A 23,140-nucleotide genomic window follows, 5' to 3' on the forward strand; every position below is an offset into this window, starting at 1 on the left:
TCAAAACCCAGGCTCCTGGCAGTGGAGATCACTGCTCTATGTCAGATAATACAGAAATGACTTTTTGGCATCACTTCCATTAAATTATTTTTTTCACCACTGTAGAAAATCACATCTGAAAAATCAGAATAATTTTAAGGGTATCGAAATTTTACAATATATACAAAAAGACTGCAAAGTGTGAGGGAGGTAGCTATATATTTTTATTGACCTTTTTTCCCAGGGGTTAATTTTACTTAAAATCTTAAAATACAAAAAAAAAAAAAAAAAAAAAAAAGGACAAAAAAAAAAATCATGGCATAACATGAGAAAAGATTGCATAACTTTTTACTATATCTGAAGGCACCAAAACTCGAATGTTTGTAATCAAATACAAAAGATACCTGACTACTGGTCACAAGACTCTACAAGCAATATTGTTCACTCCAAATGGCTGCTGAAGTTTACATACCTTTACACAAATGGCAGAGAAAATGCTAAAAGCTCCAGTGTGAACGGACATTGAACTGAAGAATTCGAATGAGCCTTTTTCCTACACGGAAAACTCTTCTGCCTCCCAAATAGCGTAACGGATGTAAAGCAAATTATATACCCATGACAAGCAGGTTTTCCTACATACGGTTGTTGTACAAGATGATTAGAAAAGCAGAAGCCCGTCCTCCGTTTCAAGGAAGTCCAACACAATACAGACTAAGTGTGAAAACGGATTTGAGGTGTGAATGAGTCAGCAGATGGGCAAGGGCGGGGCGGGGGTGTGTGTGCAACTCAGCCATCATTAAGTGTTAGAATGTGGAATAACTGCCATTATTCATGTCCTCTTCACTGTCACTTGCTGTTGCCAGACTGTCAGAAGGGTTGTCCAAGTGTTCTCCCGGATCAGAAGAAAGTGCTCCAAAGAACATGCAAGTAAACTGGAGGGAAAAAATAACTACTGTTTATTCAGAGTAAAAGTTCTCATTAAATGCTCCAGCTAACAGCCCCTTTTCAGACACTTGGCCAATGTGGTCTCTCTAACCTTGACGGTGATGGCTCAGGGGACACCTGAACCTTCATGACTGACCCAGTACTTCCTAAAACAAAACCCTTTCCTGACTTCAGAGGCACACAGCTTGGGGTCAGTCATCTGCTTCTGACGCCCTGGCTCTGCCATTAAAACCCACACCAGGCTTGTGGGAGATGGAGGCACAGGAGATTCTGCAGGCAATTCTGCTTGACTCATCCATGTTCCCTTTCCCACCTGCTGCGACAAGTGGCCCTCCCTCCCTGTCTCTGCCTCACAGCCCCTCCCACGCCTCTCCTTCACTGGACAGGAATATCAGCAATTTAAAATAATGTCCCTCATCTTTAAAATATATAAAAAGCCCCATCCATTCCTCCCTCCAACTATCGCTTCTGCTGTAGAGGTTGTCTACGCTTGCTGTCTCCATTTTCTCATTCTCCTATTCTCAGTCCCATCTAAAAAAGCTCCTGACCCCGCTACTTCACGGATACTGTTTTTATTACGGTCACCAAAAATTGCCACATCCTTCAGCCAATGACCATTTTCAGTCTTCATCCCACTTGATCCTCTCACACTTTCTGCTCGTACCTTCCTCGTGCTACACTCCTGGTCGCTCTTAGACTCTTCAGCTGGCTTGCCCTCTTCTACCCAGCCTTCCAATCAGGGTTTCTTAACCCTAGTGCGACTGACATTTGGGGCCTTGGGTATCTTTGTTGTGGTGTCTGTCCTGTTCATTGGAGAATGAGCAACATCCCTGGCCTCTACCCACTAAATGCCAGCCGCCCTTCCCAAATTGTGACATCCGAAATTGTCTTCAGACATTGTCCAATGTCCTCTGGGGGGCATAACTGCCTCTATTTAAGAACCAGTGCTTTAAATAGCAGTCCTCTGTAACCTCTCCCTAGAATTCATTTACACCTTGGTTGAAATTGCCATCTCTATGCCAAGGAGTCTCAAAGTTAGAATTTGAACTTCAATCCATGTATTCTAGTACCAATTTGATTTCTGCAACTTAACATACCCAAAAGTAAGTTCATGATCTTATGTGAGCATTGAACCTGTTTCTCCAAAGCTATGTCACCCTGATACCTCCTTTGCCCTTAACCCTCATAATCAATCCATCCCCAAGTCCCGCTCCTTTTACCTCTTCAGTTAGCTGTCTACTCTGGCTACTGCTCTCCATCTCCAAGGAATCACCATTTCTCAGATGCTACAACTGCGCTTCCATTCTTGCCTCACTGCACCCCATTCATATAGTAGTTGCAGCTGACGTTATCTTTTTTTCCTTAACTTTTATTTATTTTAAGTGTGTTTTTTCCAGGACCCATCAGCTCCAAGTCAAGTAGTCACCCCAATCTAGTTGTGGAGGGTGCAGCTCACAGTGGCCCATGTGGGGATCGAACTGGCAACCTTGTTAAGAGCACCACGCTCTAAGCAACTGAGCTAACTGTCCAACCCTGAAGTTATCTTTTAAGAATTCAACTCTGTCAGCCCTCCTGTTAAAACCCTTCAAATACTTTATATGGCCATTACATGGCTTGCAGGACTCTTCTGGCATGATCTGGCACTTGTCAATTGCTCTAGCTTCTCCCTGTGCCATTGTTTCTGTCTGGCTATCTGTTCTAAGCACACCTGCCCGCCTCGGTTCCTTAAAACCACCGTGCTCCCTCCATCATAGAGCCTTTATATATGACACATCCACCCAACTCCCACCACTGTCCAAGTTCACTGTCCTAAAAGGTCTTTTATACGGCATAGGATAGTGACTTTTACAAATATTAGTTGTCCTTTCAAATTTCTAATTCTAACTAACAAACTCATCTATCTAAATAATATTGATAGCAAAACAGGCTTGAATAAAACAATGTAAATGTAAAAATTGGGACTGTCATTTGAGATACTTACATTTCTAATAAATTATTTTTATTGTCAGTAGATTTCATAAGGTTTAACCTCATAGCCTTCTGTGAACCTTACCCGACTAGTATAATATCGGTAATGTTAACCGGGACTCCACTATGAAGGAATCTGTTTGTTGGGATAAAATTTACATGGTACTACTAGCAATAAAAGATATTCCAACTAGATTTGAAAAGTGAAATTAGAAGGACAGTTATTTTAGAAATCACTATGACTTTGGCATATTATTTGTATTCAAACGTACGTATGCTATTATAAGCAATCATACTTTAAAACAAGTGATCCAAATCTCCACCTGAATATATTTTTTAGGAATTACTCAATGAACAATTGAACCATTTAAAAATATTTTTTATTATTTTTCAATTACAGTTGACATTCAATATTATATTAGTTCTAGGTGTACAGCATAGTGGTTACACACTTATATAGCTTACGATGGGACCCCCCATAAGTCTAGTCCCCACCTGGCACCATGCACAGTTATTACATTACTGACTATATTCCTTTGCTGTGCTTTACATCCCGTGACTGTTTTTTAACTGCCAATTTGTACTTCTTATACTTGTATTGATATTCTATAAATCAGTCTTTTTTCCATCTCAGACTGGCTTCACCGCTCCCCTATCAGAAAGTAAGAAAATTAATTTTCAGGATATTGGGTATTGGGGACAGGCTGGCGCAGGGAGATGACAAAGGGAGATGGATGATGAGAATTCTTGACTAAGATATGGTCGTGTCTCAACGTCTTTCTTTTACCTTCCTGAGATAGGGAGACCCTGGCACTTCCTCTGTGTCGCTGACACTGCTTTCTGGTACTGCAGTAATGTCTCTGTTCACTCTTTTCACTGTAGGGCTGCCACAGTGTTCCAGTGTCGAGATGTCTGTGAGAGTCTCATTAGGATCAAGCCTTTCGTGTGCTGCTTTTCCTGAGACATACTCCGTGACCTTGCTGTGTTTTTCACCAGCCTTTGAATTTGAACACACCACATCTGACCTGAGGTATTAATAGGGATTAAATGAATGAACTGGTTACTTTGAAATATATATTTTTATATAACTAATGGGGCAATATGGGATGACAATGATAACACTAGTTTAGGGAATATACTGAAATAACATGAAACTGATTGTTTTGAAAGTTAAGACTTACATATATGATTATTTAGAAATTTCTCTCAACAGATTTGAATTTTTCAGTAAAGCAACCCAGTGTGCATGAGACAATCTTATCATATGGTAACAGGGCCAAGTTAGAAAAAAATCAAATAAATTACTATACATCTGTATGATAAAATTTTATGCAGTCATTAAAAAATCACGTTTCTCAGCCATAATCAGTGATATTGGAACATGTTCACAATATAATACTTTGTGGGCAAAAAACAGGATACAACACTACAGATGCTATATGACTCTGATCTTGTTTTAAAATACAAGTATATGCAAAATAAAAAGTCTGAAAGAAAACACAGTGAGCCAGATGCTAACAGTGGCTGTCTCTAGGGACAATTATGGGTGATGCTGCTTTCCTTCTTTGTCCTTTTCTGTGTTTTCCAAATTTCCCATAGTAACTTCGCTACTTTTACAGTTGAAGCACCCCCACCACCACCAAAAGAAAGTTATTAAGAGAACAAAACTAAACAGAAAGGAAAACAGTGGCTGACCCTATCTCTGAAAGAGTTCTAGGAAGTGAATACAGACTTTCCTGTGAACCTTACCACTATATCTCTCCTAAAAAAGCAACCATTACAAATGGCAATGAGTGTTGCTAATAACAAAGATAAAGCAGACGGTCCTGTTAAATTCTGATCGGAAGAGAAAAAGCAACTATAGTGCCAGATTGGTGATGTTTCTGTTACAGTTAGGTCTTCCTGATTCAGTCAAAACTTCTGATCTTCTAATGTTTTACTCCTCGGTTGTTTCCTCAGTGAATGCCACTGCATTATTTCACAGTAAGATTGCAATGGCTTTCTCCCAACCAATAAAGGCGTGAGAACATGGCCTTACCTTTTTCGTTTTTGCGACAGGCACAGTGATTGTGGAGAAGATCCTCTACTTGGCTCATCAGCTAATGTAGCCAAAATAAAGTTAGCTTCCAACAACATGTCATCAATACTTAATGCTATAGGCCTAAAAAAGGCAAGATCAGAGCAAACATCACACTCACTTTCTGGTGGGCGTCGGGGAGACTTAGAAATTGATGCCTAGTTCGGGAGTAAAAAGCAGTAAAAGTAGAAGTCCTTTTTGTCTTTTCACAAATTAACAGTCCTGAGAGCTGAAAGGGCCCTTAGAAATCATCAGATCCAATTTCATAAAATACATCTATCTTAACCCAATCCTAACCCAAATTTTAGTTCCGAAATATATAAAGTGTCATAGTTTCATAGATTTAACTTGTTTAAGCCATGCATAATTTTCTAATTAGGCAATTTATTCAGCACCATGTCAAATGTTTTCACTCTGTAGAAGCGTGTATCTTTCCCAATCAAGTTACCAATTTAAAAACGCCATGTTATGGCATCTTTCAAAATTTTAGTTTGAAAAGTATTGCTAACAAAGTTACGGAATTCTGAGGTGTGAATTAATTTCAGAGTGATCCAAAGGGTTTTAATAATACATAACAAAAGAAAAAGAAATAAACTCAGAAAAGTTTCTAAGGACCTACTTCCCAGGAATATCAAAATGAATTGATATAGGAGCACGTATAGCTTCTGAAAATGTCAGCATTCCCTGAAAGGAAAAGTAGAAAAAAACATGAGATCTTTACTAAAAACTACTAGTGAAATGTTTAATTTGATTTAAAAAAAAGTTTAGTTTACCTTTAATTCTTTGAAGCAAAATGTTATTTCAGTGTCAACTCCTATTTGAAAGAAGTCGAACTCGTCTGGGCCCACAAACATCTCACTGTATACAGAATTGGTCAAATCTGTTCGATATTGTAGGAAAATAAAGAATAAAATTAGTTCCAGAGGTATTTGTTAAATTTAAACAAAAGTATAACCTAAGTGGGAGGTGAAAATTAGTCACAAATTCTTTGACATTCCTGGATTGAGAGGTGGGGTCCATGTCTGTGTCCCCTCTCCTAGAATCTGGGTGCGCGGGCTCTCAGACTGCTCTGACAGGATGATATGGTGAAGTGACCTGGGGCTGGTTTCTGGGCCCAGGCCTTAGGAGCCTGGCAAGTCCCCACTGCCTCGCTCCTCCAGCCACCTGCAACACCTGCACTTGGCACTTGGCCACCATGCTGACTTCGTGCCATATGAAGTCCCAGTTAATGAAGTGGCCCCATGTGTGTGCCAGCATTCTGGTTAATACTCCAGCTGAGCTCTCAGCAGCAATTACCGGCCCTAGCAGTGTGCCATCTTGGGTGTCTTCAGATGATTCCAGACCCAGCCACGAACTGCCACGGCATGATGAGACCCCAAGTGGTAACTGCCCAACTGAACCCCATCAACCCACAGAACCATGAGAGAAGAAGAAATTCTTTTAAGCCCCTATATTTTGGAAGGGCTTGTTATAAGCATTTAAATAACCAGACTACCATAAAAACTAGTGTATTCTAAAGGGAACTATTTCTGAATATAGTTTACATATAAAAATTATATTTTATTTCATTATATCCCATGTTATTTCAAAAAATATTAACAGAAAAGGGATTAACAGATAACATACATGTATCATACTAAATTAGAAAATGTGGCTTAAAAGTGAATTTTATAATCTTTTAATTGAGATATAATTCACATACCATAACGTTCACCATTTTAAAGTGTACAATTCAGTGGTTTTTAGTATGTTTATAATGTGCAACCATCACCACTATCTAATTCCAGAACATTATGACCATCTCAAAAAGAAACCCTACACCCATTACCAACCAGTCCCCATTTCCCCTCCTCCCAGCCCTTAGAAACCACTAATCTACTTTCTGTCTCTGGATGTACCTATTTTGGATATTTCATATAAATGGAATCATAAACTATGTAGCCTTTTATGTCTGGCTTCTTTTACTTAATATGTTTTCCAGGCTCATCCATGTTGTAGCATCTGTCAGTACTTCATTCCCTTTTATTGCTGAATAATATTCCGTTGTAGGGATAGGCCATAATTTTGTGTATCCAATTACGAGCTGATGACTTTGGGGTAGTTTCCTGTGGCTGTTATGACTGATGCTGCTATGAATGAGGTGGAAGCCACTTTTATTAAAGAGATCAGAGCAATAGAAAAAACTGGGTACCTTGATGATCAGGGAGTAACCATGCCAACCACTATTTTGTGCTTTCTGTCACTCACAGCGGAAGATAATCCTAAGTGATACATACGCCACAATTTTTTTCAGTTTAGATTTTTGTATTTCATGTTTCCTTAAACAGAGGTAAATCATATCTTATATGTCTTCTATTCAAGAAGAGATTATTGGATTTGAACTTTTCTCAACAACTACTGTCATAATGAACACTTACGTTTGGAACTTTACATGTACATTCCAAGATAATCAAATATACAGACATTATACTTTATTCCCTTATTACACATTCTTTTATGATTTAAAAATGAATGACGCACCAAAAGCACAAGTGACAAAAGAAAAAAGATAAATTGGACTTCATCAAAATCAAAAATTTTGTGCTTCAAAGGACGCCATCAACAAAGTAAAAAAGACAACCTAAGAATGGGAGAAAATATTTGAAATTATATACATGATAAGGGGCTAATATTCAGAACAATAAAAAGATAAATAGCCCAACTGAAAAATAAGCAAGGGATTTGAACAGACATTTCTCCAAAGAAGATATACAAATAACCAATAAGCACACAAAAAGATGCACAACATATTAGTGATATGGGAAATGAAAAATCAAAACTACGATAATACAACATTTCACACCCACTAGGATGGCTATAATCCAAAAGAGAGACAGTAACAGTATTGGTGAGGGTGTGGAGAAATCAGAATCCTTCTACACTGCTGGTGGGAATGTAAAAGGTGCAGCCGCTTTAGAAAACAATCTGGCAGTTTTTCAAAAACACTAAACATAGAGTTACTGTACAACTCAGCAATTCCACTCCCAGGTACCTACCCAAGATGAAAACACGTCCACACAAAAACTGTACATTAATGTAGCAGCATTATTCATAAAAGCCATAAAGTGAAACCAAATGCCCATCAAAAGATGAATAAGTAAAATGTGGCATATCCATACAATGGGTTATTACTTAGCAGTAAAAAGAAACGTAGTACTGATACACACCCCTACATGGAACAACCTCGGAAAGGGGATGCTAGGTGGAGGAAGCCAGACACAAAAAGCCATGTTAAATAATTCCATATATATGAAACGTCCCAGAATAGGCCATCCATAGAGACAAAGTAGATTAGTGGTTGCCTTGGGCTGTGGTGGGGATGGGGGTGGTTAGAGGAAAATGGGCAATGACTACTAATGGATGTGATTAAATGTGCTAGAATTGTGATAATGATCACACAACTCTGAATATACTGAAATATCACTAAACTGCACACTTTTAATTGATAAATTGTATGGTGAGTTATATCTCAATAAAGCTGTTTTTAAAAAAGAATGATGAATATGGAGGGGACGATATTAGGTCTCCCAAACCCCATCCGGTTTCCCCCTACCCCACCTTATCCTCCCACACACAGTATCTGTTTACTACTACTTTCAAATACCTTTGTTCAAAAACTAAATTCAACGTGATAATTACAATAAATTATACATTCTTGTTGAACTCCCCATTTAGGACCTGCTATAAGTTCACTTCACATAAATCAAACTGTTAAACACCAGAGTTCTTATCTAAATTGATCTAAGAATAAAATTTCTAATGGGAATGATATAAACATAATTTTGAATCATTTTGTTTGCTTTTTCATTCATGTCTTTAATAGCTTAAATATCATTCATTATCTTTAACAAAACCTTGCAACACAAGGATCTTGAATGATAATTATATCCAAGGTGGGGGCTATTTTGGAAATCCAGCTTTATTTTCAAACCCTTCAGCTAAGCAAATTTTTATTTTAAAGCCCGCCTCGTTCTCACATCAGTGTCTGTTTGCTCTAACTATCGATGAGTCTTCAATATTTCCTTACAGTTATGGACAGATTTACATTAAATTTATTATTTATTCCTAGGTATTTAAACTTCTTTGCTGCTATTGTAAATGGGTTTTCTCCCTTCCATTATGTTCTTTAACTGGATATTCTCTGTATATATGAAAGCTGTTTTCTGTATCTTTCATATCCTGCTACCTAACTGAATTATTTTATTGTTTGAGTTAGTTGTTTTTTGTGCTTTTTAAAGATTTTATTGGGGTAGGGGAACAGGACTTTATTGGGGAACAGTGTGCACTTCCAGGACTTTTTTCCAAGTCAAGTTGTTGTCCTTTCAATCTTAGTTGTGGAGGGTGCCATTCAGCTTCAAGTTGTTGTCCTTTCAGTCTTAGTTGTGGAGGGCACAGCTCAGCTCCAGGTCCAGTTGCCGTTGCTAGTTGCAGGGGGCGCAGCCCACCATCCCTTGTGGGAGTCGAACTGGCAACCTTGTGGTTGACAGGATGTGCTCCAACCAACTGAGCCATCCGTGAGGCAGCTGAGCTCAAGGTGCCGTGTTCAATCTTAGTTGCAGGGGGCAGAGCCCACCATCCCTTGCGGGACTCGAGGAGTTGAACCGGCAACCTTGTGGTTGAGAGCCTACTGGCCCACGTGGGAATCGAACCGGCAGCCTTTGGAGTAAGGAGAATGGAGCTCTAACCGCCTGAGCCACTGGGCCCGCCCTTGAGTTAGTTTTTATCATCGATTCTCTAGAGTTTCCAGGTAGACTATACTATCATGTCATTTGCAAATAGAGATGGTTGTACTTTTATTTTAGTGCCTCTAATTGACTTCTCTTATCTAACTCCATTAACTAATAACTCTGGTACAGTGTTAAATAGTGGAGGAGATAGTAGGTATCCTTGGCTTGTTTCTAATCTTAGTGGAAATCAGTGTTTTCCTATTAAGTAAGATGCTGGCTTTGGTATATGTAAAAAATGTATGTATTTTCATTTTAAGAAAATGTCCTTCAATTTTTTTTACTAACAATTGTCACCCCAATAAACTTTAATTTAAAAAAAGTGTCCATCAATTCATATATTTTTCAGTGTTTTATATCGAGAATGAATGTTACACTTTTTCTAAGGCTCTCTCAGCACCTGTGCAAATAATCATACAAATTTTTTCCTTAAATCTATTGATACAGTGTTTTATGTTACTGGATTTTCTAATATTGAACCAACATTGCATTTCTGGAATAAATCCCACATGATCATGGTGCATAATTTCCTTAATGAAGTGTTGGGTTTTGTTTCCTAATATTTTATTCAACTTTTAGGTACATTTTTTTAAAATGAAAATATGATCATACTGTGCATACCATTTCATAATCTATTGAATAACATATCCTATTTTTCATCAAAAAGTACATTTTTGTAATTATTGGTGTGTGTTGGTGTTTTGTGTTTTCCACTACAAAATTAGCTTCAATAAATATCTTTGATATACACTCTCAGAAAAAGGAATGTATACACACACACACAAAAGATAACTTTTAATAGCTTCATAGTATTTCATTACTTTCACTCAACCAATCTCCTGTTGTTAGATCTGAAGTATAGAAGGATGTATTAAACGTGCTTGTCTCTGGATAGTGGGGTTTCAGGTGACTTTTTTATTAGTGCTGTTTTGTGGTTTTTATTTTCTTCAATGAACATGAATTATGTAAGTATAAAAACAAAGGATAAACGGTATATATTTTTTTAAAGGACCAAACCTTCATCTCAAACAAGAAGACTCATGTCACCCCTGGGGTACTAGCGTAGCGTAAGTTCAATAACAAAATTAAACAATGGGGTCCCCAGTCAACCATAGCTACTCATTAGAAAGCTGCTCATAAGGGACGGTATCTGCTGGTTATTAAATGGCCATCTTTATTCAGAGATGGCTTATGGAACATAAAACAGACCCTTTCACTAGCCAAGCACATATTTTTCAGAGCATGCATTCCTGAGTGCCAAAAATAAAAATGGATGAGACTTGGAGAAGAATTAATAATAGCACAGTGGTAATGAGCCTGAGCCCTGGAGCCTGACTGTCTGAACTCAGACCATAATCCACCACTTACTGTGTGACACCAGGCAAGTCACTTAGTTTCTCTGTGCTTCATATTCTTTATATGAAAAATAGGGATCATTACAGTACGTACCTACATCATAGAGATGCTATGAAGATCAAATGAATTCAGAAATGTAAACCATTTGGAACAGAACCTGGCACAAACTAAACACTGCAAAAGTCATCTGACCCAACTTAAGCCCTGGTTCTACTGGTTTTTTACTTTAAAATAAAACAGTTCCTCCCTTTGTATTCTTTCTTTACTGCTATCACCAAAAAAATTATCCAAGGTCAAAGAGTCTCAAACAACTTGTGCCAAAAAGACCCAAGTAAATTTTCTGGATACCAAAACTGATTTAATAGAGCCTTAGTTTCTCCATTCCATCTAGATAACTCTTGGAAGAGCTGACTTAAGAAGTATTCACATTTTCTGTCCTATGTATTTGCCATCTGGACTATCTTACATTTCTAGTTCAAATTTACTTTTTCTTCTTATGCAGTCAAGATCATCTCAATTGGATTGCTGGCCTTTAATTTTTCTTTATGCTAAACACAAAGTATGACGAAGGATGAGAAATAAACCTTAAAATTTTAACTGAAAAAAAGTTTTTCTCAGTAACCATTTTCCTAATTTTAAAATAACCAGAATTTCAAAGCCAAGTATTTTCATTACTGATTGTGTTAAATTCCTGGATCTCTTAAAAAATTTAGGGGCCGGCCTGGTGGCTCAGGCTGTTGGAGCTCCGTGCTCTTAACTCCGAAGGCTGCGGGTTCGATTCCCACATGGGCCAGTGGGCTCTCAACCACAAGGTTGCCAGTTCGATTCCGCAAGTCCCGCAAGGGATGGTGGGCAGTGCCCCCTGCAACTAAGATTGAACACGGCACCTTGAGCTGAGCTGCAGCTGAGCCCCCGGATGGCTCAGTTGGTTGGAGAGTGTCCTCTCAACCACAAGGTTGCCAGTTTGACTCCCGAAGGGATGGTGGGTGCGCCCCCTGCAACTAGCTACAGCAACTGGACCTGGAGCTGAGCTGCACCCTCCACAATTAAGGCTTAAAGGACAACAACTTAAAGCTGAACGGCACCCTCCACAACTAAGATTGAAGGGACAGCAACTTGACTTGGAACAAAGTCCTGGAAGTGCATACTGTTCCCCAGTAAAGTCCTGTTCCCCTTCCCCAATAAAAATCTTAAAAAAAAAAATAAAAAAAAATTAATGATCTTTCTACGTCTTCCTGCTCTTTCGACAAAAATAAATATTATGCCACTAATATTTACTGTTCAGTTAGTAATCAGGAAAGCCAGGAAGTAATATTCCATCAAAGCACCATGACAGATCAAATCCTTACCCATTGATTCCTCATTAGAACTTTTAATGCAAACATTCAGGGGAGTAACAGCAAGAGTAACTTCCTCTTGATTCGATGTAAAAAGAACAATGGCCTCAGCAAGCACTCTATAAAATGCAATGAAAATATTACATTATTTGAAAAACAAACAGAAATAAACAGCTTTCTAATGGGACTCAAATCTTTCATCTGGAAATAAGTAAGTTAGTTGGCCTGGATTTCAAAAAATTTACCTGAAAGACCTTATCATCTTTTTTCTATATGAGCTGTGATAGTTTTAGTACATTTTAAAATTGTAACTTCACTTAAAGGCCAAGAGAATAGTACAATATGTTCTTGGTAAAACATGTGAAAGCTGCAAGATACACCAAATACTAGAATAAAATATCTTTAATTCTGTTTTTATATAATAAATATATTATTTTTAGGAAATGGCCTGGGATCCTACTCCTAAGGAAGATAGTAGGAAACAGACCTGTTCTAATGGGAACGGGATAAACAATGCTTACAAGCAGCCTGCTGCCTCTATTCTCTCTCGCTTTGTTACTTGTCCTGGATTATTACCTCTTATTTTCAAGGTTGTCTTGACATCCCAAATGCCCTTTCATCCTGTGCCCCTTTTGAAAACAGCTTTATTGAAGCATGATTCACATGCGACACAACTCACAGATTTCAAGTTGTTTGATGTGTGTTTCCCTAGTGACTAATGATGTTGAACATCTTTTCAGGTGCTTGCTGGGCATTTGTACATCTTCTTCGGCAAAATGTCTATTGAAATCCTTGGCCTGTTTTTTAGGTAGGTTATTTGTCTTTTTATTATTGAAGTATAAGTTCTGAGCTACTTTAGAAATTGAGGTATTGTTAGATAAAAATGAGATTCTTAGAATTTATGTAATGTTGGTGTTATCTTGATGCTAGACATTAGCTCAGCAGTGTTTCTTGATGCCAAATCCATCTGGGAACTTTTCCAGTGTTAAGAGAGAGGTGTTGTACAAGATACCAAATAACCTGATACAAAAAATGACAATGGGAATGTGCAATTCAGTAAAAAAGAAAAATACAAATTGTTAATAAATATATGAAAAGATGCTCAAACGCCCTAGTAATAAAATAAACACAACAATAAAGAACATCTAATATCATTTTCTACCTATAATATTGGCAAAATTTTTAAAGATTGATCATATCCTTTACTTGGAAGAATTCTCCTACACTTTTGGTGGGAATGTAAATTGGTACAAACTTTTCAGAGAGCAATTTGATAGTCAGTACATATGCAAATTTAAAATTTGTGTAAGCCTTTGAGTCATCAGTTTCATTTCTATGACTCTATTTGTGTTAGGCAGCCTAGAAGATGGCCTCCAATGATCTCCATTTCCTTGTATTCATGCCCTTATATAATCCCCTCCCCTTGAGTGTGTGGCTGGACTTATAGATCGATTCACTTCTAACAAAGAGAAAATGGCAGAAGTGATGAGATGGCAATTCTGAGATTAGGTTATAAAAAGACTATGGTTTCCATCTTGGGGGTTTCCCTGTGTCTGTCTGTCTGTCTGTCTATCTCTCTCTGATTACCAGCTGCCATGTTGTGAGGATATTCAGACAGTCTACAGAGAGGAACTGAGGTCTACCAGCAACCACATGAGTGAACTTGGAAGTGGGTGTTCTGAGGCCTCTCAAGAGCCATGTCAGTGAGCATCGAAGTGACTCCCCCAAGTCCAGCCTTCAGACGAGGCCGCAGTCCTGGCTGACAGCTTAACTTCAATCTCTCAACCTCCGAGATCTTGATCCAGAAGCACCCAGTAAGCTGCACTTATTACTATGAAGTACTAAATGTCTGGTTTTTTAGGCTCTATGTTTTGGGGAAATTTGCTCCACAGCAACAGATAACTAACACACTATCCCATGTACTACTAGCAGCATTGTTTCTGGTAGCAAAACATTGAAAACAGCCTACTTTTTCACCAACACAGTCATCCCCCTTATCCAAGGTTTCACTTTCCTCGGTTCCAGTCACCCCCAGTCAACTGTGGTCCGAAAATATTAAGTGGAAAATTCCAGAAGTCATTCATAAGTTGTAAGTTGCATGCCATTCTGAGTAGTGTGATGAAATTTCATGCCATACTGTACTGTCCTGCCCGGGACAGAATCCTCCCTGTGTTCAGCCTCTCCACACAGTGTATGCTACCCGCCTGTTAGTTACTTAGTAGCCATCTCGGTTATTGGATCACGTCGTGTTATTGTAGTGCTGTGTTCAAGTCACCCTTATTTTACTTAATAATGGCCCCAAAGCACAAGAGTAGTGATGCTGGAAATTCAGATATGCAGAGAGAAGCCATAAAGTGCTTCCTTTAAGTGAGAAGGTGAAAACTCTCTTTGACTTACTATAGAAAGAAAAAAATCATATGCTGAGGTTGCTAAGATCTATAAAGTAAGAACAAATCTATCTGTGAAATTATAAAGAAGGAAAAGAAATTCGTGCTAGTCTTACTGTCGTACCTCAAAATGCAAAAGTTATGGTCACAATGTGTGTTAAGTGCTTAATTAAGATGGAAAAGGCATTAAATTTGTGGGTGGAAGACATGAACAGAAAACATGTTCTGACTGATGGCAATATAATGCACCAGAAAGCTTTGACCCTGTACAAAGACTTAAGCAAGGGGGCCCCTGAAATAAGTGATCACATTCACCTAACTTTTATTACAGCGTATTGTTATTATTGTTCTATTTTATTATTAGTCATTGTTAATCTCTTACTGTGCCTAGTTTATAAATTAAACTTTATCACAGGTATGTACGTATAGGAAAAAACATAGTGTATGTAGGGTTTGGTACTATCTGTGGTTTCAGGCATCCACTGGGGTCCTGGAACGTATCCCCCCTGGATAAAGGGGGACTATTATACGGTAATGGGTAAGTAAATTACCATTCAGTCATACAATGAAAAATTATGCAAACATTAAAAAGAATAAGATTGATTTAAGTGAATTGACATACAAACTAAAAAAGCAAATTGTCAAACAATAGTTAACAGTGGGATATTTTCTTTGAAAAAACTATGTGTATTTGTCTAGTATGTGATATAAATTTGAGAGGGAGGGAGAAAGAGAGAAAAAGAAACCGATAACCATAACTATAGGGGGAGAGTTACAGAGATTGGCTATAAATTTAACAAATATAGCTATGAATAGAAGAAGAGCTAGAATGATATACAGCAAATTATTAATATATGTTATCTCTGTCATGTGGGATATAGGGAGCAGGTAGGGGAGAAAGACTGTCATTTGTTAATCTTGGCTCTCTTCTATAAATTTTAGATGTATTTCAAGGAGCACTGTATTTCTTTTGTAATTTAAAAACAAGAATAAAATATCTTTTGGTTGCAAAGTAATTAATGTTTAATGCTACAGCTTAACTGAAAAATTGAGTACACTTTCACTGACAAATAGCCTTACTCATTCGCTAGAGAAAAAATGGAAACACTTAGGGATAAAATCAGTTGACATCAAAAATATTAAAATGTCCTCATGCTGTGTGTTTTAAGACTCAGACAGAAGGCACCATATAAAGGCAAAGTGTTATAATGTATTTTTCTCTTGATATCACTTTATGCAGAAATCCCCTGATGGAATATATTTAGAACTTTCTTGGTCACTAAATTATTATTGCTACCAGTAGGTAGTTATTATCTTTCACATGGTTTCCTCTTGATGCTGTAAAGTGATTTCTCCATGTCCAGTGTTAGTTTTTAAAAAAACTGATTTAAAAGCTCTAGGACATTAATTCTTTACTCAGTGACCATCCTATATTCAGGAAAAGAGAAAAAAACAACAGAGAACTCATTACCTTGGTTGAATCATGAGTGTATTACTACACGTATTCTTTTCAAAAATAACTTGCAAAGGCTGACTTTCTTGAAAGCACACATTGTGAGTCCTTTTAATGCCTTAAAAAGAATAAAACAATCTGTTAATAATTTTAAGTTAAAATAATAAAATTAAAGTAATATTTAATATCTAGCAGGTGCACGTAGGGTAGAGATGCTCTATTCCTTAACGAATGTGTTTATCGCCCCCTAGTGGACACCATGCAACATGTTAGACCCTCTAACCAACCAGGCAATCGAGTTCCCACATTGTTTTAAAATACAGGTAATTTCCTAAGGTGTGTATAAAGTGGTGATTGCCCACTACAGATCAGATATCTATGATTCTCTTTCATTATTTGTCATCCAGGACTGATATTTCTGGATGGAACCTTTGGAATATAACGCTGAACATCTGGCCTGTGAATTCTTTTCCTCTGAGAGGAGGAGAGGAGTGTGTAGCAGGAATGGCTACAGCCCTATGTGCCAGGAGCTGCGACATACATTTTACATCCATCACCTCTGATCCTTACTATCCGTTTGGGGTAGGTGCTTAATCTCAGAAGAGGAAACTAGAGCTCGGTGAGGCTAAATGACGTTTCAAAGCTATGCTGTTTTAACTAGTAGGTCCTCGAAAAATACCACTTCATTCCAAGTCATTTCATTATAACACTGATGAGATGCCATAGGAACTTGTATCTTGTTTATATCAATTAGCCTGTGGCGAAATTGGTTTCGCCATACACCTTTTTGCCTATCAATGACATTAAGTGGGGATTCACTGTATAGCTAGAATTTGAATCTAAGTTTGAATTTAGAGCTCTTGTAATAAATCCAGGTAAACTATAACTTTCCACAGATAATGTTGCAGTGCGAATCAAAAGGTCTCACTACAAACATTTCTCAACTTATTTTTTTACTGAAGTATTTACAGCAACATTTATTACTTTCATAAATATTTGCTGAGCACCTACCATGTACAAGCCTCTATCAGTTAGCTTTTGCTGGATAACAAACCACTCCAAAATGCAGTGGCTCAAAATACACATTTGTGATGTCTCACAATTCAGCTGAGTAGTTCTGGTTTAGGCTGGCTTAGCTGTGGCTGGGTCATCTGGGAATGCCTTCATGTCTGGGGCCTCAGCTGGGACAACTGGGATGGCCGAGGCCTCTCATCACATGGTCTCTAATCTTTCAGGCAGCAGGCTACACATGCTGTGCTTATTCTCATGCTGATGAGAAGGGTCTTAGCTTAACAGTAGAAGCTAACAGGCCTCTGGAGGCCTAGGCTTGGAACTCACACAATATCACGTCTGGTGTATTCTATGGCTATCAAAGCAAGTCCGGGGCCAGCCAAGATTTAAACTGGGGAAATAGATTCCAGCTTTTGAAGGGAGGGGCTGCAAATAATTTATGGAGTTTTTTGTTTTGTATTGTTTTGGTTTGGCTTGGGGTGTGTTTTTTTTTCATAATCTACCACACAGGGACTATTGTAGGAGGTATGAACTGGCAAAGAAGAAATCAGACAAAAATCTCTATCCTCACAGAGCTTATGGTCTAGCAAGGGGAGACAGACAATAAGAACACAAGTGAAACAACTGGCATGTCCCATAGTGGTAAGTTCCACAGGACAAGAGGGAAGCAGAAAGGGCACCAGGGAGTGCCCGTGGTGGTAGGCAGCAACAGTAAACAGGGAGGCCAAGGAAGACCTCAAGGAAACGACCCCATGGAGCAAAGGCCTGCAGGGAGTGAAAGAGTAAGCCATGTGCTCTCTGGATAAGCAGCTGCTGGGGGTGGGGGTGGGGGGGACAGGGACACCACCCCTGAGGAGGAGGCCCTGTGGGGCTTCCGAATCATGGCCACTGTCGGCCACTGTAAGGTCTTTGGCTTGTAATCCGGGTAAAATGGGGGAGCTTCTGGAGAGCTTTGCGCACTGGAGTGATGTAATCTGCTGTTATAGGGAGACACAAAGATCAAAAGTTGGCATATCTTACCTCTTTAAAAAAATATTTTCAAGTTACTTTTGCAGAGACAGGTAATAGATGCACATGGTATGAAATTTGAAAGATACCAGAGAGCAGACATTGATCTCACTTCATCCTCACAACCCTGGAACGTGAGGGTAGTTAGGATTATCCCATTTTACAGAAAAGAAAGTGAAGGTCAGAGAGCTTATGTACTGTCACAAAGCTAATAAGAAGTAGGGAAGAATCCACACCAAATCTGTGTGATGTCAAGGCTTGCTGTGCGTTTAATCATACTCTTTACATGATTCTGCTATTACACAAGCTAAAGTTCAAAGAAGGGAAAAAATAGTATTAAAATCATTAATATTTTGCAGGGAAAAAAATTAAGAAATATAATTGTGAGCTGCAATAAAAATATTAAGATAAATACAAGTCAAAATTAAGAAATATAAGATAAATTATAACACTAAGATAACCTCCCAGAAGACCATTCCACTGCAGAAAAAGATTTGGACCAATATCACAAGTATAAGATTTTCTAAAGCATACAATTCTACCTGCTAACTTCAAATAAAATAGCAGAATCATAATAAATAAAACCAGAGCTAACACTTAGAAAATGTGCCAGGCATTCTTTTAAACACTTTAGAACTATAACTTCCTATAACTCACAAAAACCCTAGGAGGCCGGTACTAACATTATCCCCAACTTACATATTGGGAAACTGAGGCACTGAAATGTAAAATCATTTGCCCAAGGTCTTAGCAAGGAAGGGGCAGAGCAGGATTTCAGCCCAGGACTTGTGGCCTCGAGTCTGTGCTGTTAAGCACCATGCTATAGATATTTAATCATGTAGAAGTCCTATGAGTACAACATTTGAGTATCAACCATGCAAGGCCAGGAGGCAGGAAACTGCTCTACAGCTTGGTGTGGCAGAGAGAATGAGGGTTTTGGTTCCTACTATTGTCTATTGTGCAGTTGGACTCAGATCCAGGCTCCGCGACGTACTAGTTCTGTGACCCTGGGCCAGTTACCACGCTTCTTTCAGGCCCAGATATAATCCTGTCTGCCTCCTAGAGAACTTTCAACACAGGTGGGCATTATTCTTTTCTGTTCTTACCAAGGAATGCTGTTACCAAGGCACTCTTACAGAAAACCATCAAGCAGCCAGTTAATTTTAGAACAATCAACTGTGTGAATTCAAATGGACATTAAAAAATTTGGTTTGTATGCAGGCAAAAGTTGTGCAACTGGCAAGTTAAAAAAAAAAGAAAATAATTAATATCACTCATCTCACAATACTTTTACAGAGACAAGTAAGGTAATATTTTTCAAGTACATACAACTGCTCTACGACAAAACCACACAAATTCTAAGCAATAATGCAATGGAAACTTTTGACATGCAGTTTGAATATTCTAAGCATAAAAAATATTGACAAAAAACTCAACACGTTAAACTAGTTTTAATTATACCTACCATGTCTGCAGAAGAATTGAAAAATTACTTTGCACTTATCAGATCTGGTGAATATTCTGCACTTTTCTACATTTCTTTCAAGGGAATTCAGACATCTAAAGATGGGCAGAATTGACTGTAATACAAATACATATAAAACAGCATATACTTAATATAGTTGTTTGATGTTAAAAAACTAACAAGAGTATGCATATTCATAAATGAATAATTTGTCCTGCATTGCACTTAAACCAAGTATTAAGTACAGAACAGATGTTATGTCCTATATACTGAATATTTCTACAATATAAGAGAAAAGCAGGGCCACTTATATATACCTTTATTCCCAATTTGCAATTTAAATTTGGTATTCTGTTATTATCATTCATTTCCACTGAGGTTGACCATTGATAATGTTGGAAAAACAAAGGAGAGAAGAGGACACATCCATATGCTGACCGACAAGAATTCACAGATCTTAAAGCAAGCTGGAAAAATAAAATAATAGCTATTTAGGAGAAAAAAATGGTTTCTTTAAATGATTAAAACTTTTCTGTTTTGTTTAACATCACAATTAAATGTGTTCAAATAAGACTATGGGATGTTAACTGTATTTTATGGATACATTATTCATATGAATTATAATACGTATTCTATGCACTGCATTGTACAGTGTGCATTGAATTTGCATATGTATACACATGTGTACATATCTATACTGAATACATATAGGTATTAAATCTAAAATCTTGGATGTTGAATTTGTAAAATTGTAAATGACTACAGGGGCCTTAATTTTAATGCACAAAGTGGCAGAAGGCAATAAAAAAGTGAGTAAAAAAGATCGCAGCAAGATGGCGATCTCTTGCCTTGTCTAAGGAGAGAAACCTTTAGTCAGTGTCAGCCAACTACTTTCACTTGGGATTGTAGTATCCAAACTGTCAGATCTCCTGAGTTTTCAAGAGAAGCAGGAAATTCAGATTTTTATGTGGACTTTCCCAACTTTCAAGTGTTAGAAAATTGTGTCAATTTTTTTCAAAAAACACAGTGCAGTCCCCACAAAACACTTCTGCAAGCCATATCTAGCCTCTTAACCACCAGTTTGTGATTTCTGGTTTAAATCGTGTTTATCTGCATGATTTTTAAATTTACTATGCTCTAAATATATTCAGATATGTAAATAAAGATGGACAGTGAAAGGAATAATTACAATTTCTGGATTTCCTAGTTAATATTCAATCTGGACTGGGATCTTTCAACTTCTTCTGCCTTAATAGATGGTCTATTAGTTAACTCCCTTACTTACACCTTTTTCAGATGGGTCTAGCCACAGCTCGTCACTAATTCGTGATAGAGCTTGCACTGCTTTCCCAAAAACTATGGAAAAAAAGAAAGGTGATGTTTACATTCTTTCAAACAATAAAAACAAATCATAGGCCTACTTTAGCATTCACAGGACTCAAATTCATAGAAATGGTGTTTTATAGACTAATGCTACAAATTGCTTCAAGAAATACAGTATAATACCCTTGGCAAAATGCCAGGTTCATAGTAAGAGCTCAAATTCACAGAATGAGTATGTAAAATGATAAAATGCAACAATGTTTGTTTGTTTGTTTGTTTGCAGTGTTGCATGGAGCTACTGTGGCAAGTCGATTTCTTTATGAATGTATGTTAAAACTTGGTATCCCCTGACTTCCCCCCACGTCCCCCCTCCCAAAAAAGTGTAAAACAAGAGCATGGGGAGGATAGTTTGAAGGGTTTTAATAACTTGACAGGTGGCAAAGTTAAAACAAGTCATGAAAGAGAAATTAGAGGCACTCAAGATGCATCTCTGATGTTTGAGGGTGGCATGAAATATACCAAACACACTTAGATGCCCTTTCAGAAAGAGCAGCCAGGGCTGGATGAAATATTGGTCTGATCTGGTGTGGCACTGTTCATGTTCTTATGAGTTAGGAATTAGTGAAAAAAATGTGGCAAATAGATATGGAATATCATGCTGCAATAAAAATGGATGGCCATATCAATCCATGGAAAAGTAGAAAAAAGAAAAAGTAATTCCAGAACATAAAATCAGATTATAATGCTTAAGAATCAGAAGTGTGTGTTCAGTGCGTGTGTCTCAAACTGAAAAAGATAAGATGACCAGAAAAAGAAAAAAAAATGATAGCGGCATTTGTCCCTTTTTAACACTTCATAGTCACCATTTTTCTTGGAACTGCCTAATGCAAACCTTGCATTCATTCATCCAATAAATATTTACTGAACACCTACTATATACATATACAAATGTATATAGTAGGTTGGCTCCAAATACAACCCAAGGCAATAGGGGTATAGAGATGAACTGGACAAGTTTCCGCCCTCATAGTGCTTAGGATTCAGGAAGAAAAGCAAAATTAAACAATCATACAAATAATTGCTCATCAAGAATTGAGGTATACACTGCAAAAGAGAACTTCCTAGAACTCTGAGAACATGCGATAGTAGGGGGACTTCTGCTCTCTTTCTTGTTCGTTAACACTGTTCCATAGATGTTTTCAACACAGGAAGCCAGCCGCAACACAAGATGGTTTTCAGTGATCGTTTTCAGGTTACAGTTTGTAGGGAACCACTGGTTTTCTAAATACAGACTTTCCGGAGTAATTTACATGTTTACGTACCACTTACAACAAATAATCATGCTTGTACCTTCCCATTTAATACTGAGCTCTTTACATGTATTTCCATTTCGTTCCTACAACCAACACTATAACAAAGGTGCTGTGTTTCCCATCTTACAGATGAGGAAACTGAACCCCGAAGTGATTCTATGGTTTGTCCCAGGTCATAAATTTAGAAATGGTAGGATCTAAAATAAAAAACAGGTTTATGTTTTTCCCATGGCCCTAAAATAACTGCCCAAGCATTTCCCCCCTACCCCAGCTCTTCCCGACGCAGTATCATCCAACTTTGAGGCCCACACTCCCAATCTCTGTTCCGATAGGGCCAGTTAATTTCATGGACATTTATGAAAATAAATATTACGTATAAATCAAAGCACATTGGCCTTCGCCCTCCCCTCAGAAGCTAACAGTACCCTGGTTGGGTGGGGGCTGGCTGTGGCCAGACTTTGGGTCCGCAGCCCTAATGTATAAAGGCAAAGAGGACGAAATAAGACGACGGTGGAGATAACGCCCATGAACCTTTGGCTTTCCCCTTTCTCCATAGGAAAGGAAGAAAGGCCACTCCACCTTTAACCTGACTGCCGTTCATCCCGCACTTCAGCATGGCTACAAGCCCTAACAAGCCAGGTTGCGAAGCGCGCCTCAGCTCGACGGCCCCAAGTGCCCGGATGTTGCCCACGCTTTTAGAAGCTTCGAGATTTCACTCTTCCCCCTCCCTCTCCACTCTAAGCCCGAGAGCAGCT

General features: G+C 38.1%; 1 protein-coding gene across 1 annotated transcript; it reads right to left on the reverse strand.

The window, feature by feature from the left end:
- Positions 1-441: 441 nt before the first annotated feature.
- On the reverse strand, positions 442-23,097 carry RAD9B (RAD9 checkpoint clamp component B; the record flags this gene model as incomplete). Its single annotated transcript, XM_019734038.2, has 11 exons — positions 442-911; positions 3,680-3,917; positions 4,931-5,053; positions 5,589-5,653; positions 5,743-5,849; positions 12,438-12,544; positions 16,284-16,383; positions 19,750-19,864; positions 20,067-20,216; positions 21,035-21,105; positions 22,965-23,097. Coding segments are annotated over 11 exons (1,338 nt in total), but the record flags the coding sequence as incomplete, so codon positions are not given.
- Positions 23,098-23,140: the final 43 nt, after the last annotated feature.

The sequence above is a fragment of the Rhinolophus sinicus genome, linkage group LG16, assembly GCF_036562045.2.
Source record: "Rhinolophus sinicus isolate RSC01 linkage group LG16, ASM3656204v1, whole genome shotgun sequence".
Lineage (NCBI taxonomy): Eukaryota > Metazoa > Chordata > Mammalia > Chiroptera > Rhinolophidae > Rhinolophus > Rhinolophus sinicus.